The sequence below is a fragment of the Chrysochloris asiatica genome, unplaced genomic scaffold (assembly GCF_000296735.1).
Source record: "Chrysochloris asiatica unplaced genomic scaffold, ChrAsi1.0 scaffold00136, whole genome shotgun sequence".
NCBI lineage: Eukaryota > Metazoa > Chordata > Mammalia > Afrosoricida > Chrysochloridae > Chrysochloris > Chrysochloris asiatica.
The window spans coordinates 2,779,255-2,797,852 of NW_006408654.1; the positions used below are offsets into that span (position 1 = coordinate 2,779,255).

An 18,598-nucleotide genomic window follows, 5' to 3' on the forward strand; every position below is an offset into this window, starting at 1 on the left:
TAGAAAGCCTCATCTTTCTCCCGCAGAGCGGCTGGTAGTTTCAAACCACTGACCTTAAGGTTCGCAGCCCGATTCGTAACCACTACGCTACCAGATGTGGTCTAGTAGCTTTAAAAACATTTTTAAAGAAGTTAATGGAAAACTACATTCAGGAAGAGAAATTGGGAAAAGAGTAACATCTCTCTAATTGTTATTAAAGCTTTGGGAATAGCTTTAAACTCTTAAATTTCTAAATGAGTTAAATATCATAAGCTTCAATTCATGTTTTAAAAGTATATTTGAAGGCCGAATAAATGAAAAACATTAATCCATTTGGATATGTTAGAGTAACAGAGTGAAAACTGAAATTTTAGGAAACTGGTCATAGAGTGTCTAAAGAATTGATTTTGGAAGTGAAGAACTGTCTTTGTAAAGGCAAGGGGCCCCTGATAAAGGAGGAAAGGAGAAACTTCCGAGGCTGACTAGCTGCAATCACTTGAATTTGTCTAAACATGTGAAGTTATAGAATGTATCCCAATGAATAGATGCACTTTTCATTTTAACAAGACATACTTAGCATCATAGCAGAAAAGATGAAAGAACACATAAAGCATAGTTTTAATGTTAAAATTATAAAAGAAATAACAATATTTTAAGAAGATTATAAATAAGCTACTGAAAATAGCTTTCATATGTACACATACCTGGTATTTAGATGAGGTTCTAGTATTTCCCGAACATGCTCGGGGAACTTCCTCCACAGCTGGTGACCGGGACCGTCATGCTGCATCTCTCCACACTCATAAATAGAAAGTAACTCCTAAAATACACAATGTCACAGAAAACCTGCATATTCATTCATGTTCTGTAAACTATGGTCATAGAAGTATGTTGAAAAAATACAGATAACTATAAAGTTAAAGAGAAGCAAAAGCAATGAGAACATTTATTTCAATGCCTAGGACCATTCAGCTGATTTACTAAGACTTGGCAGTACCTGAACATGAAGCCAATTTGTACTCTATACATAAAATGTACTGAAGTATAAGACTGTGAACTATCTGGAGGAGAAGCTTGGGATTTCTTTCATTTGCTGAAGCCTTAGCACTTGCTCTTTTCTGAATTTTAATGAAAGCAACTACAAATCTAAAACAGTCCACAAATTAAAGACACCTCAAATTCTAGATATAAAATATTGAGCTTAGCCTGGAATGGAAGAAGGAAGATGGGAGAGTCACTTTCTACACAGTTGTTGTTGCTAAGTGCTGCTGAGTTGGTTCCGACCCATAGCAACCCTGAACAGGATTTCTGAGGCTGTAAATCTTTACAGGAGTAGAAAGCCTCCTCTTTCTCCTGTGGAGCAGCTGGTAGTTTTGAACTGCTGACCTTGTGGTTCGCAGCCCGATTCGTTACCACTACACTACTTGTTATTTCTGGTGACAGGAAAAACAGCAAATAAAGATGAAGTCTGCACAACTTGACCAAAGCAAATGAAGATACTAAAAGTACACAGGAAAAAAAGAATGTCAGTAAGTGTTATAACATATTCAGTTTTATGACAGTGACAAAAAAATTTTAACTATGTTTGTGGTTGTTGTTAAGTGCTATTGAGCCGGTTCCAACTCATAGCAATTCTATTTGTGTCGGGTTTCCAAGGAGCATGGTGATTTTAAACTGTCAACCTTGCAGTCCGGTGCATTATCCTGCGAAGTCACACCAGGATTCCATGTTTGTAGCTACATACCTATAGTCGTTGTTAAGTGCAAATGTATACATATATGTCACTGCAATCAAGTCAACTTCAACTCATAGAGACTCTATATAGGGTTTCCGACATTGTAAATAAATCTTTCTGGGAGCAGAAAGCCTCATCTTTCTCCCACGGAGTGGCCAGTGGGTTTAAACTACCAACCTAGTAGCTAACACTCCAATGCTTATCCTACAGTGTCACCAGGATTCCTCATGTATAGTATAGGTGTATCTATAAAAAACCCTACTCCCACCATAGCAGCCCTAACTTGAGTTTCCAAGACTATAAACCTTTATAGAGCACAGCCTCATCTTTCTCCCATGGAGTGGACAATGAGTTTTAACTGCCAACCTTGTGGTTAGCAGCCTAACACCTAACCCACAGCACTATCAGGTGTACGTGTACTGTTGGTGTTGTGTGCCACTGAGTTGGTTCCAAATCACAGCACTCCTATATATAAGGTTCCGGAGTGGCTGGTATGCTTGAACTGCGGACCTGTGGTTACCAGTCCATTGCTTATGCTATAGTGCCATATCAGCACTCAGGTGTACATACTGTGCTGTTAAGTGATGACAAGTTGATTCTGACTCATAGCGAACCTGTATAGGATTACTGAGGAGTGGCTAGTAGGTCTGAATCACTGACCTGGCTAGCAGCCTAGTGCTTATCCTACAGGCTTCTATGTTGCTGTTGTTGCTAAGTGCCGACGAGCTGTTTCCAACCCATAGCAACCCCTTATAGGGTTTCTGAGAAGTGGCTGGTGAGCTTGAACTGCTGACCTTGTGGTTCAAACTGACTTTGCAACCTAGAGCATTAACCCACAGAGACACATATATTGTTGTTGTTAGGTTCCATCAAGTTGGTGCCGACTCCTAGCGACCTTATGCACAGTAGAATGAAATACTGCCCGATTCTGGGCCAACCTCACTACTGTTGCCACACTTGAGTTCATCAATGCTGCACTTGGCCAATCCAGCTCGCTGGGGGTCTTCCTCTTTTTCTCTGACCCTCCACCTTACCAAACAGGATATCCTTCTCCAGCAACTGGTCCCTCCTGACAATATGTCTGAATATGAGAGATGAAGTTTGGCCATCTTGGCCTCCAAGGAGCACTCTGGCTGCACTTCTTCATATATGGCATGCGTAAACACATGTCTGGTAGCATAGTGGTTACCATTCGGGCTGGTAACTTCAAGGTCAGCAGTTCAAAACTACCAGCTGTTCCACGGGAGAAAGATGAGGCTTTCTGCTCCCGTAAAGATTTATAGCCTCAGAAACCCTATACAGGGTCACTATGGGTTGGAACCGACTCAAAGGCACTTAACAACAACAACAACAACAACAACAATTCACTATAACTCTTCACCTAAATAATAATAATAACAATTTGTTTAAATACATGAAATAAAATATTGAGCTCAAAATTCTAAAAATAGAATGCAAATTTTAAAGAACAATTTATTATTTAAAGTAAAAGATTAAATGGTTATACAGATATCTCTTGCTTTTCAAAGGTTTGCTTCATGCCAATTCACTTTTACAAAAGACTTACATTAGTATCTGTTTTTGGTAATCAACAGAAATTCAAAGAGGATTTTTGCTTTTATAAAAAAAATTTAGTGATGGTGGAGCATGTTGTTGTTTTTAAGTGCCACTGAGTTAGTTCCAACTCATAGCAACCCTATACTGGTTTCTGAGGAGTAGTCAGTGGGTTTGAACTGCTGACCTTGTGGTTCGCAATCCAGTGCTTATCCTACAGGACTCCAAGTACTAGTTACCACAACAATGTCATGAAAAGACCAGAAAATCTGACAAAATCAGCAACTATAAAAACAGTAGGCAGCATGTAAACAACAGTGCATGTATTTGGCTTGGTGCACACTAAACCACATGATTTGAAATATCATTGTAACTGGGTAATAATTATAGCTCTGACCGGAACACACAGGGAACAAAATAACAAAAACTTCTCGGGATATTACCAATGTGGCAACAAGTTGCTGGGCTAGGGCCTTAGGACCATAGCCTCCAGGAACACCACAGTTAATTGGAATGATGTAGTCCAAAAAGACACGGTTCTTAAAAGCTCATGAGTGACCATCTAAGGTGCAAATACTGATGATAAAAAAACTGAAGATGCTTGGAATCAACTATTCCAATGTGAATATCAGTCTCCACAACTCTGAGATCAGAAGAACTAGATGGTGCCTGGCTCTCATTACCAATTGCTCTCAAAGGGATCACATTTAATGGTCCTGGATAGAATGAGAGACAATGTGCAAAAATACTCAAAATTATTTAAAAACAAAACAAAAATGCTTACTGGTCAGAAAGAGACTGGAAGAATCTGAGACCATGGCTCCCAACCACCCTTCATGTTTGGAACAGAATTCACCCTTGTGACCCAATTTTCAACCAAGAGGTGGATAGGTAATTAGGGAGGACTACAACAACACAGAATGATCAACCATTCAAGACAAAAGAGCAACATTCTCCTGGGAACAAGGTTCAGAGAGGATGGTAAGGAGAGTAGAATGGATATAAGAACCACAGGGAGTACGCTGTGACATCAAGAGGATTGCAATCACTGAGATGAATCAGTGTATTTGTTGAAAGTAAAACTAATGATCTATCTGTGTTGGGAGCAGCTGAGCCGAAGGTCCCTGACGTGACAGTGGTAGTTCAACCAAAGGATTGCAACTGAACAGTTGTGGTCCAAACACTTGGGCTACTTCCAAGTCAAAGTTCCTGCCCCCACTGAGGAACTTGCAGGGTTGCCTCACGGGAAAGGGAACTTGCAAGGTTCTTCCTTGTATTTAGCTATGTCCTCCGGCTCAGCCTGCGCAACATTCTAGCCACCTTAATCAGTGTTCCAGCTAGCTACCACAAGTTACAATTTTTCTGATAAAGTTCCGCTTACTGCTGGCTCTTTCATTACAGGATGTTCTTGTATTCCTTACCCTCCCTCAAACACCTCCCCTTGAGCTGTGTATAAAATAAACTTGCTGCCTTGGTCGATGTCGCAGTATCTCCGTCAGAGTGTTGCATCCCACCTGGTCCCAACGTTTCTAGTTTTAAATGTGTCTTGTGTCTTTCTTTTATTTCTAATCTCCCATTGCCCCTACTCAGGTTTAATCTCTCTGTGCGAGTCATGGAGATAAGCCAGTTGTCAGACGCAGCAGTTGGCCCTAGTGTTGGCTCCAGAATATCTGCTTATAATAAAATAATCAACTTATAATAATTTATAGTTAAAAGTGTTGTTTTTTGGTTTTTTTTAAGGTGAAATGCATACTAGTGCTCAGCATTTGTTTTATAACAGGTAATTGAGGAGGTAGCATTCACTCTGAGAAGCGAGAGAGTGACATCTCCAAGCTCCTTCCCCAGGAGCCACACTCATCACCTCAGCATCAAGCCTCCAAAGTTCTGAACTGCATTTGTGAACACTCAGTTATCCCAACAAGACTATGGTCCTAAGCACTTCAACCCAATAAACCAATTTTATGCATTGCTTGGAATTGTCTAGAAAATCACGGTAATTGTCCTTTTAGGTTTTCATGTTATTATGTGGTATGATTTGGTAGATTATTTTTCGTGTCTGGATAGACTCAAAATTTTTCCCCAAATAAACTAATGGTAATTACTTCTTCATTTTACTCCATTTTGCTTATGATAGGCTTCAAAGGAGCACTCTAATTTTGGATAGTGAAGGATTCCTATATTTTACTGGTGGTGGTAGCTATGTGCTGTGGAGTCAGTTCCAAATCATAGTGACTCTGTATAAGGTTTCCGATACTGTAAATCTTCATGGAAGCAAAACTCCTCATCTTTCTTCCACAGAACAGCTGGTAGTTTCAAACTGCTGACCTTGAAATTAGCAGCCCAACTTGTAACCACTATGCTACCAGTATTCTTTAAAATTAAAACAAATCAAAGGAAGAAAAAAATGTTTTGCCTCTAGTGTCCACCTCAAAGACAAGAAAAGTATTCAAAGAATTGCCTATCTCCCATCATTTTTCCAAATCTACTGTAACTGACCAAGTACAATAGATGTTTTTGTAATATTTGAAAGATTTAAACAATGTAGAACAAAATACAAATTGTACTAGGATGCATGATGTTGGTTAATGCTGAATTATTTCTGACTCATAATAATACTATGCAAAAACTGAACAAAACACTGCCCAGTCCCGTGCCATCCTTACAATTATTGTTATACTTGAGCCCATTGCTGCTGCCACTGTGCCAATCCATCCCATCAGGGGTCTTCCTCTTTTTTGTTGACCCTCCGTTTACCAAGTATGATGTCCTTCTCCAGTGAATGTTCCCTCCTGATAATATGTCCAAAGTATCAGAGACAAAGTCTCACCATCCAGTCTTATAAGAGTCATTCTGTATGTATTTCTTCCAACACAGATTGGTTTGTTTTCTGGCAGTCCATGGTACTTTCAATATTATTCTCCAACACAACAACTCAAATGCCATCTATTCTTTTCTGGCCTTTCTATTCACTGTCCAACTTTTGCTTGCATATGAGACTACTGAAAACACCATAGCTTGGGTAGGGCACACCTGATTGCTCAAAATGATACTTTTGCTCTTATACAATTTAAAGAGGTCTTGTGCAGCAGATTTTCCTAATGTAATACATCTTTTGATTTATTCACTGCTGAGTCCATGAGTGTTGATTACGGATATAAGAAAACTGAAGTCTTTGACAGCTTAAATCTTTTCTCCATTTATCATTTATTGGTTTATTGTGAGGATTTTTGTTTTCTTTATATGGAGGTGAACTCCATACTGAAGACTGTAGTCTTTGATCTTCATGAGTATTTAAGTCCTCTTTGCTGTCAGCAAGCAAAGTTGTATCATCAGCATACCACAGGTTGTTAATAAATCTTCCTCCAGTTCTGATGCCACCCTCTTCTTCATATAGTCATTCTTGGATTATTTGCTCAGCATACAGACTGAGTAAGTATGGTGAAAGAATAGAGTCCTGGTGCACACCTTTCCTGATTTTAAATCATTCAGTATCCCCTGTTTGAACAATTGCCTCTTGGTCGATGGACAGGGTCCTCATTAGCCCAATTAAGTGTTCTGGAATACCACTGTCATTATTATCCAATTTGTCATGATCTATACAGTCTAAAGTCTTTGCTTAGTCAATAAAGCACAAGTAAACACCTTTCTGGTATTATCTGTTTTTAGTTAAGATCCATCTGAGATCAACAGTGATACCCTAGTTCTACACCATCTTCTGAATCCAGCTTGAACCTCTGGCAATTTCCTGTCAATGTACTGTTGCAGTTGTTTTTCACTTATCTTCAGTAAAGTTTTTCTTGCAAGGGATATTAATGATATTTTCCAATGATTTCTGCATTTCACTGGGTCACTTCTCTTTGGAATGGGCACAAATATGGATCTCTTCCAATCCATTTGATCAGGTAGCTGTCTTTCAAATTTTTTTGGCATACATGAGTGAGTGCCTCAAATGCTGCATCAGTTTGTTGCTGAAATACTTCAATTTATATTCTATCAATTCCTAGGGCCTTGTTTTCCACCAATACCTTCAAGTGCACCTCGGACTTCTTTCTTCAGTACCATCTGATTTTGACCATATGCTACCTCTTGAAATGGTTAAACACTGACCATTTCTTTTTGGTACAGTGACTTTGTGTATACCTTCCAACTTCCTTTGATGCTTTCTACATCATTCGCGTATTTTGCCCATGGAATTCTTCAATATTATAAGTGAAGGTTTGAATTTTATTTTCAGTTTTTCCAGCTGGAGAAATGCTGAACATGTTCTTCACTTTTGGTTTTCTAATTCCAGGTCTTTGCACATTTCATTATAACACCTGACTGTGTCATCTTCAGCGGTCATTTGAAATTTTCTGTTCAGCTCTCTTATTTTCTTATTTCTTCTAGTCACTTTAGCATCTCTTAGCAACCTTAGCATTCCAACCACCAATAATTGTTAATACTTCTTAACTGCATGTTTGATCAACTGCAGACTGAGAAAATTGGTATAATTTGTTAATATTAGTATGATTGACTTTAGTAGTTGGTTCATAAATTTGAGAAATAGTGGTATTAACTAACAGGCTTTCTTTGTTGTTGTTAAGTGCTGTCGAGTCGATTCTGAATCACAGCAACCCTGTTATAGGGTTTCTGAGGAGTGGCTGGTGACTGACCTTGCAGTCCAGTGCTTATCCTATAGTGCCACACCAGAATTCCTTGTTGTTACTGTTTAGGTGCCATCAAGTCAGTACCAACTCATAGCAACCCTATGCACAACAAAATGAAACACTGCCCGATCCTGGGCCAACCTCACAATTGTTGCCACACTTGAGCCCATTGATGCTGCCACTTGGCCAATCCATCTCACTGGGAAGTCTTCCTCTTTTTTTCTGACCCTTCACCTTACCAGGCATATGGATATTATCCTATCACAGACAGCATTATAATTCAAGGTAGGTCTTGAAATGTTCTTTTTGACAATGAATGTGACATCATTTTTCTTGAATTTGTTGTTCCCAGCAGAGTAAAGCATATGACTAACTGATTCAAAATGCTATCCGTCCATTTCAGCTCACTGATGCCTAAGATATCAATCTCTATGCATTCCATTTCTTTTTTGACAACTTCCAATTTTCCTAGATTCATACTTCATACATTCTATGTTCTGATTATTAATGGATATTTGTAGATGTTTTTCCTCATTTTGAGTTGTACTCTATGAGCATTCGTGTCATCATGGGGAACTCTACTTTTAGGAGGCAGATCTTCTTCCCTACTCATATGTTGAGTGCCTTCCAACCTGATCATTTCATCTTCCAGCACTATCTATGACGATATTCTGATTTTCGTTTGACTTCCAGTATTATACCTGACAATGTTTCACTGCTATTCATAAGGTTTTCAGTGTCTAACCATTCTCCTACCTTATTGGCAATTTCCTTGCTTATTCCTTTCTCTTTAGCCTCATGTCTCAGGGTGCAGGGTTCAATGGCCAGATCCTCAAAGATTTAAATATCATCTTTACATTGAAAGCCTCCAAATTTATCTCTCTAGCCTAAGATAGACAAAAAACTATTTCCATCATATCCAAAAGGTCTTGAATATCATTAAAAATGACTAGCACCAAGAGAAAAATGGGCAATGGTATGATTGGGAAGATTCAAAAAGCAAACTGATTTATAGTTAAACAAATGCAAATTAAAATGGAATGAAATCAGATTTTATTTTCTTAACTGACAAAATATTTAAAATTTTATAATTGGTAGGAATATCAAGGCATATAAACTAATGACATTCTAAAAATAGAATCTACTAAACAAATCTATAAGTACACTCTCTACCTACTCTGAGACAGAATTAAATTTCTAGATACTTGTACTGTTGATATATTCACTTAATTGGATAAAAATATATGTGTATGCTCCTGAAGCACTTTTTGTAAAAGGAGATCAGTGAGCACCAATCTAAATGTTTTAAATAAACTTGTTAAATAAATTATAGTACATTCATATCACTGAATATTATTCAATTGTTCAAAAACTACCCAAGATAGGCTAATAAGCATAAAAGAAACCCAACATATAAAACATAATAAATAATATTTCATTCTTCAGTAGAAAAAACATATTTGTATATATTTAGAAACAAAGTGAACGTATCTCCAAGTATAATAATGCTAAAAATATATACTTTTCTCAACCTATACTCATGGAGGTAGTAGCTCAAAACACTAACAGAGAGGGAAGGAGTCTTCACATCAAGTATCAGTGCTATCCCCTCTGTATACAGGGTAGATAGAGACAGGCAACTTAGAAATAGGCTACCTAAAATGAGGGGGCTATAAAGGCACAAAGTGACTGGCTAACAAGATTTCAAGGGGGAATTTAGTTTAAGTGCATGTGGGTGGGTGGGGGGAGGGGAGAGAAAGAATCCCCACTGAATAGTTTTCATCTTGTCTAGATGGGTCAGGTAAAAATATTTAGGGAAAAGATTCTTAAGATTCAATAGTGAGTAAATGATTGTTACCATGACTAATTGCAACTGTCACAACTGTAAAGGTAGAAGTTTTGTAACAAAAATGGGGGAGTAGTTAATCTTACAGTCCAGAAACAAAGGACCTGAGGATAATCAAGAGAGAAGAGCACAAGTAGAATGCGGGACCATATCAAGAGAAGCAGTGACACCAGAGATGGAGGCAGAGATGGGGATAAGGAGAGAGGGAGCAGCTGAGTACTCTAGATTCATAGGAAGAGAGGGAGAAAGAGTAAAAGCTAGTGGCCATGAGGCAGACTTACAGAATGTGCCCTATGGTGGTTTAAATTATATATATGCCTGAATGTTTAAAAAAAAGAACTAAAATGAATAAAGCGAAATACTGTTAACTGATGGTACCTGGTGGGGATTATAACCATTGTAATGAAACAAAGTATATGATTTGTTGAATGTAAAACTGATGATCTGTCCTGTAAACTTTCACTCAAGTCACAATAAAAGCTTTAAAACAAAAAAAAGAAATTACATACTTTTTTCATCCTTAAATTTTTATCAAAACTTTTATTATTTTCATATTGAAAGTGACTGTTGAAAAAAAAAATGAACGCCCTAAGCATAAAATTTGTAGTTCTTGAATGGTGAAGATGGTTAAGTGCTCTTTTAAGAAGTCCTGGTGAGGGCCTGTAGGATAAGCACTGGACTACTAATCACAAGGTTGATGGTTTAAACCAATCAGCCACTCCTCAGAAACCCTACAGAGTCATCATGAGTGAGAAACGACTTGATAGCACTTAGCAACAACAAACGGATAAAGGGTAAAAGTGCATGCACACACATGCACTCATCCCTCTGAGGCACAGTCTTCAGCACACTCTGAATTTAAAGCAACATGACTCAATGGCAACAGGTTTGCTTTGACTTTAAAAAAATTATTAACTCTTACTTGAATGTAATAAGGCAAAGTTGGTAATGTTTAAATATGCTTACCTGAATGGCATAAGCAGCTGAGTCTTGAGCCCGACTGTTATCTGCATACGCCAGGTAAGCTCTTGTTAGCTCCATCAATAATCCATGGGCAAAGCTTAAATCTTCTACTCCAGTCTCAACAATTGGAAAAAAAAAAAAAAAAATCATGGTTAACTGGTATAAATTCCCATTCCTAAGTTATACTGTGCCTTCCAGATGGGTTTTAAAGTGAATTTAACTTAGAAAAGGAAAGAACAGTGACTGTTATAGACTGAATTGTGTCCCTCAAAATGAAATGTAGAAGTCCTAGGAGTTTTATTTTTCTAATGAGATCCCAAAGTTACTCACTCCTGAGTGCCATCTGATAAAGAGAGAATAGACATAGAAACATAAAAAGAGAACATGGTAAAATTCCCCTACAAACAAAGGCATGGCACAATCACCAGCAATCACCAGAAACAAAGCAAGAAGCCTACAGAATGCATAGAAAATGGCCAAACCCTGTTTTGAACTTTTGATCTCCAGAATTATGAGAAAATAAAATTTCTGTTCTTTAAAGCCACCTATCTGGTGTGTTTTCGTCAAGGCAGCACAAAGAAACTAAGGTTCAAACTCAGTTTAAAACCAAGGCTAAAATACCTATGTAGTTAAGAAGTCAAACTCTAGGGTTTTTAATACCTTTGTTCATTGCAGCATTATTCATAATAGCAAAATGGATACAACCTCAGTGTCTATCAATGAATAAATGGCTACACAAACTGTGGTACATATATACAATGGAATACTGCACAATATAAAGCAAACATCTCACAATATGGATACACACCTGGAGAACACTATGCTAAGGGAAATATGTCAATCACAAAATGACAAATATTGTCTGAGACCACTTTGATAAAAAAATCGAGAAAAGGTTTCCACAAATAAAGAAACATTATTTGATGGTTACTACGGAATGGATAGGAAAGGAGGAAAAATCACAGGTTAACTTTGGTGATGGTATAGGTAATACATAAACTATGGAAGGTCAGCACAACATGAAGAAAGCAAAGGCAGACACTAAAAGGTATAAAGCAACAACAGTAAACACAATTACATGGACAACAACAGTAATAACATGTTTGCTATATCCACTTATGAGTAGATATACAGGTTGATATGTAAACTGAACAGGTGTAGAATGGCATATGGAAATACAACCATATGTATATAAAGGCTTGGGAATTGATAGTTGTACATATACATTTGTATGCACTGCAACTATGACGGTAAATCAAAAAAGCATTGCTACTAGGGTTTCAATTAATACATGCATGAATTTAGTCCATAAAAACATGTTTAACCATGACTCTATGATCAATTGGTGGCTGCTGACAAGTTCTCTCAGTAATTAATACACTTACCTTAGTCTCATAAAGTTGATTTGAAAAAAAAGGATACTTTTTTGTGCAATAAAATAACATTGAGGTCAGGGCTAATATCAAATTTTTAATAACCCCAATAAACTTAAAAGTTAGTTGCCTATATTTTCTGTTTTACATCAAGATATGACTACAGATAACCTGAAGAGTTCTTTGTAAATGAAATATTCTAAATAAATCCAAATAATCATTACTTACCACAAATGTAAAATCTTTTCCTTGGGTTTCAGTTGTTGAGAAATCGAGTCGGCCTGGATCTATTGCCCCCAACTCCCCTAAACATTCCCCACAGAGCAATCGGGCTTGAGAGTTTGTATCTTGGCACCCTTTCAAAAGCACTGTCACCAGCTGTGAGATAACAGGCTCCACTGTTTCACTATCAGTTGCATATTTTGTCACCTTTTCCTATAACAAAGGTAGAAGGAAACTTTTTTTAAAAGATTGCAAATCAAGTTTTTATACACATAAGTTCCACAAATTAGTAAATTTCCCTCAACCAAGTAGTAATGAAGCAGCTGGCAGGCACATCTTCGATGCTGTAGATCTTTTATTTCTGCAGGATCCTTTAAATTCTCACTTTTACTTTACTTTTTTCCTTTACTGTTAATTCTCCACTGAGTGCCTCTCTGTTTCTGTTCTCCTCTCCGGAAGCAGTGACTTTCAGAGATTTTCACTCAGGGTTCTGCAAACTTCCAAGTCTCCTCCCTGTAGATAGTGTTCTGATATACCACATTATGGACCTCTTTTCCATATTGTTGAACTTACAGCAGCACTTTCTCATTGTGCTGGTGATTTTATTTTTGCTCCATCACCCTTAGTTTCTCCACTTTACTTTCTTCTTTTCAGAGTATCTTTGAATTCAAACTGCTCTTGACTTAGACTTGTGCCATGATCTCTAGAGGTTAACTGTTATTTACAGGTAACATGAAGCTCACCATTTTCTGTGTCACAGATACACACAGGGTATGCGTTTTGTGTGCATTTATTTGCTCTCCAAATTGCTCTGTATGACTTTTTAGAGGACATGCAGACACTTGGATTTAGGTACCCACCATTAACTCATACATCATGGAAGTCTCTATCTAGAAGCTCATTCTCAGTTTGACCTATAATTCTGTTATCTTACTTAATTTTCCTGGCATTCCTGCAAGTTCAGCTACCCTCTAAAGATATACTCTTCAGTATGATATAGCCTTTATTCACTTGTGGTTATTTAAATTTAAATTAAGCAAAATTAAATAAAATGAAAACTTCTCTTCCTTAGTCATAAATTTTACATATTCAGGAAAGCTACATAGTGACTACCATTATTCTAGAGATCCCATCACTTGCCTGTCAGTTTGTTGTTCTATGGTGGCTATAATAATGGAACCCTATGCCAGCATCCAGCATTAAATGCAAATCCCAGTTTGGTTACCTATGGTAGAGAGGTTTCGGTGGAACTGCTAGACTAAGACAGACTAGAAAGGAAGGCCTGGTGATTTCTTGCCAACAATTAGCCAATAAAAGCGATGTGGATCAAAAAAACCCCCAAAACTCTATAGATCAAGGCAGAATGTTGTCTGATACACTATTAGAAGCTGAGTCCCTTAGATAAGAAGGCACTGAAATGCACAATGGCCACCAAAAAGAACTCAAGCATCCCAAATATCATGAAGATGGTATAGGAGCAAGCAATGTTTCATTCTGCTATACAGAGTCACTATGAGTCAGAGCCAGCTCAATATAAACTAACAACAAACAGCTCTTAACTACTACTACTACTACTACCACCACCTTCAATTTGATGTGATCTTATCAAAATTACAAAATCACCCATTGGCTTATTCCTAGATGTTTTGGCCACCACACATCTGCCAATTTGTCAAGTGTCAAATTGGGGTGACTCCCATGTAGCAATGACGCTGGATGCTGTGTCACTGGTATTTCAAATTATCAGCGGGGTCATCCATGGTGGGAAAGTTTCAGTAAAGCCTCAGACTAAGACTAGAAAGGATGACCTGGAAATCAACTGCTTAAAAAACTGACCAGTGAAACTCTTTTGAAAAGCAGTGGCACACTGTCTGCTATAGTGCTAGAAGATAAGCCCCTCAGGTTGGAAGGCACTCTAATATACGAGCAGGGGAAAACTGCCTCATCAAAGTAGAGTCAACCTTAATGACATGGACAAAGATAAGCATTCATTTGCTGATGTGGCATAACTCAAAATGAGAACAAAAACCCATTAATAATCAGAATGTGAGAATAACAAAAGTATGACTCTAGGAAAATCAGAAGTTATAAAATATGAAATTGAATGCATACATATCATTGTAAGCACTAATAAGTTGAAATGGGACAGTCATGTGGTCTACTATGTGGGAATGACAAATTGATGAGAAATAGCGTTGAACTGATTCTCAATAAGAACATTTCGAGATCAATTCTGCAGTATAACACTGTCAGTAGTAATAGGATAGCATCTCTATGCGATCAAGGAAGACCAGTTAATATTACTATATTACTCAAATTTAAGCACCAACCACTAATGTCAAAATAAAGAAATTAAATATTTTTTACAACTTCTTCAGTCTGAAATTGATCAAGCATGCAACCAAGATGTATTGGTAATTACTAGTGATTGGAATGTGAATGTTAGAAGCAAAGAGGAAGGATCTGTACTTGGAAAATATGGCCTTGGTGATAGAAATGATGCTAGAGATTGCATGACAGAATTTTGCAAGATCAATGACTTATTCATTGCAAATATCTTTTAGAAAACAACTAAAAGGCTATATACGTGACTTTATCATATGAAATACATAGGGAATCAAACTGACTAAATCTGTGGGAAGAGACAATAGAGATCAGTCAAAACAAGGCCATGTGCAATAGACCATCAATTGCTCAGATGTAAGTTCAGGCTGAAGCTGAAGAAACTAAAACTAGTTCATGAGAACCAAAATATAACTGTGACTACACCCCACCTGAATTTAGTAACCATTTCAAGAACAGATTTAGTGCACTGGGTCTAATGATCCAGACAAGAAAACTTGTGGGATGACATCAAGAACATCACACATGAAGAAAAAAATGGTCATTAAAAAGATAGGAAAGAAATAAAACACCAAACAGATGGTAGAAGAGACTCTGAAACTTGTTCTTTCTTGTTCACAGAAAAGCTATGATAAAGTAAAATAGCTTAATAGAGAATTTTAAAGGGCAGCTCAAGAAGACAAAGTCAAGTATTATAATGAAATGTACAAAGACCTGGAGTCAGAAACCCATGAGAACACGCTCAGCATTTCTTAAGCTGAAAGAACTGAAGAAAACGTACAAGTTTTGAGTGAAGAATTCTATAAGCAAACTATTAAATGATGCAGGAAGCACTGAAATATGAAAGGAATTTATAGTCACTTTACAAAAAGAAGTGGTCAATGTTTAACCATTTCAAAATGGAGCATAAAATCAAGAACCAATGGTACTGATGGAAAAAGTCTAAGCTGTATTAAAGGTTAGCAAAAAGCAAGGCTTGAGGAACTGATAGAATACCAATTAAAATGTTTCAACAGATGGGTGGAGCAATGGAGATGTTCACTTGTCTACTCAAAGAAATTCTAAAGACAGCTACCTGGTCAACCAACTGGAAGAAATCCATATTTATGCCCATTTATAAGAAAGGTGATCCAACAGACTGCAGAAATTACCAAGCAATTTCATTAATAATCTATGGGAAAAATACTAAACAATGCAGAAAGTATTAACAGAAGATTTAAGGAATACACACTGTCAATCTACCAAAAATAAGTGGCCAATGTTCAACTATTTTAGGAAGGAGAACACTATCAAGAAACAAGGATTCTTGTTGTTAGGTGCCACTGAGTCGGTAACAACTCATAGCAACCCTATGTACAACAGAAGGAAACACTGCCCAGTCCTGGGCTAACCTCACAATTGTTGCCACCCTTAAGTCCATTGATGTTGCTACTTTGCCAGTCCATCTTGCTAGGGGTCTTCTTCTTTTTCTTTGACCCTCTACTTTACCAAACATGATATTCCTCTCCAGTGACTAATCCCTCCTCACAATATGTCCAAAGTTATGAGAGACAAAGTCTGGCCATCCTGGCCTCCAAGGAGCACTCTGGCTGCACTTCTTCCAACACAGATCTATTGTTTCTTTTGGCAGCCCATGGTACTTTCTATATTCTCCTCCAACACCACAACTCAAGTGCATCAATTCTTCTATGATCTGCCTTATTCACTCTCCAACTTTTGAATGCATATGAAGTTACTGAAAATGCCATGGCTGGGTCAGGCGTACCTTAGTCTTCAAGCTGACATCTTTGCTCTTCAATACTTTAAAAAAGGTCTTGTGCAGTAGATCTACCTAGTGCATGCAATGCATCATTTGATTTCTTGACTGCTGTTTCCATGAGTGTTGATGGTTGATCCAAGAAAAATGAAGTTTTTGACAACTTGAATCTCTTCTTCATTGATAAGAATGTTGTTTATTGGTCCAGTGGTAAGGATTTTTGTTTTCTTTACATTGAGATGCAATCCATACGGAAAGCTATGGTCTTTAATCTTCAATAGTAAGTATTTTTAAGTCCTCTTCACTTTCAGCAAGCAAGGTTCTATCATCTGCATATCACAGGTTGCTAAGGAATCTTCTTCCAATCCTGATGCCATGTTTTTCTTCATATAACCCAGCCTCTCAGATTATTTGCTCAGCATGCAGGTTGAATAAGTATGGTTCTGGAATACTTATACTTTGCCATGTTGTCAATAGCGAGACATGATTCACACAATCAAAGGCCTTTGTGTAGTCAATAAAGCACAGGTAAACATCTTTTTGGTATTCTTTACTTTCAGCCAAGATACATCTGTTGTCAGCAATGAAGACAAGTCCACAATAGTCAAAATATGACCTTGAATATATCCCACCTGAATTTAGAGATCATCTTAAGAACAGAGTTGATACATTAAACACTAAAGACCAAAGACCAGAAGAGTTGTGGGACAGACCATCAATTACGCATATGTAAATTCAAACTGAAGCTGAAGAAAATGAAAACAAGTCCACAAGAGCCAAAATATGACCTTGAATATATCCCACCTGAATTTAGAGATCATCTGAAGAACAGAGTTGATACATTAAACACTAAAGACTGAAGACCAGAAGAGTTGTGGGATGACATCAAGAATACCATACAGGAAGAAAGCAAAGTCATTAAGAAGACAAGAAAGAAGGAAAAGATCAAAATGGATGTCACAAGAGACTCTGAAACTTGCTCTCCAGCTACAAATGCTAAAGCAAATGGAAGGAATGAGGAAGTACAAGAGGTGAATATAAAATTTCAAAGGTCAGCTCAAGAAGACAAGGTCAAATATTAACAATGAAATGTGCAAAGATCTGGCGTTAGAAAACTAAAAGAAAAGAACACGCTCAGCATTACTCAAGCTGAGGGCACTGAAGAAAAAATTCAAACCTTGACTTTCATTATTGAAAAATTCTCTGGGAAAATTATTGAATGATGCAGAAAGCATAAAAAGTAGATAGAAGGAATACACAGAGTCACTGTACCAAAAGGAAATGGTTGATGTTCAACCATTTCAAGAGGTAGCGTATGATCAAGAGCCAATGACACTGAAGGAAGAAGTCCTAGGTGCACTGAAGGCAAAGAACAAGGTACTGGGAATTGATGGAATACACATTGAAATCTTTCAACAAAATGAGGCAGCACAGGAGGCACTCATTCATCTAGGCCAAGAAATTTGGAAGACAACTATCTGGCCAACTGACTGGAAGCGATCCGTATTTGCGCCCATTCCAAAGAGAGGTGACTCAGTGAAATGTGGAAGTCATTGAACAATATCTTTGATATCCCATGCGAGTAGTTTTACTAAAGGTAATACAGAAATGGCTGCAAGCATACATTGACAAAGAACTTTCAGAGGTTCAAGCCAGATTCAGAAGAGGACGTAGAACAAGGGATATCACTGCTGATGTCAGATGGATCATGGCTGAAAGAAACGAGGGTATTGAAAGAATAAGTCCAAGCTGTACTGAAAGTTTGCCAAAAAACAAGGCAGCCATCAAGAAATCAAACAATATATTACATTAGGCAAATCTGCTGCAGAAGACCTCTTTAAAGTGTTAAAGAGCAAAGATGTAACTTTATGGATTAAGGTGGGCCTGACCAAGCCATGATATTTTCAATAGCTTCATATGCATGTGAAAGAAAATGAACAAAGAAGACCACAGAAGAATTGATGCATTCATGTTACGGTGTTGGTGGAGAATACTGAAAGCACTATGGACTACCAGAAGAACAAATAAATCTGTCTTAGAAGAAGTAAAGCCAGAATGTTCCTTAGGAGTGAGGATGAGAAGATTTTTGTTGTTGTTGTTTAAGGTTTTTATTGTGGATTGAGTGAAAGTTTACAGGGCACATCATCAGTTTCACATTCAACAATTCATATAACTTGTTTC

The 18,598-nt window shown here is 37.4% G+C and overlaps 1 protein-coding gene across 1 annotated transcript in view; it reads right to left on the bottom strand.

Annotated features, from left to right (window-relative positions):
* ATR (ataxia telangiectasia and Rad3 related) overlaps positions 1 to 18,598 on the bottom strand; it is a 164,001-nt gene that overhangs the window by 94,200 nt on the left and 51,203 nt on the right. The window contains exons 22-24 of the mRNA XM_006869870.1: positions 12,325 to 12,531; positions 10,727 to 10,840; positions 684 to 799 (exon numbers count right to left, since the gene is read on the bottom strand). Coding sequence (XP_006869932.1) covers positions 684 to 799; positions 10,727 to 10,840; positions 12,325 to 12,531 — 437 coding nt within the window. The remainder of the gene's footprint in view (positions 1 to 683; positions 800 to 10,726; positions 10,841 to 12,324; positions 12,532 to 18,598) is intronic.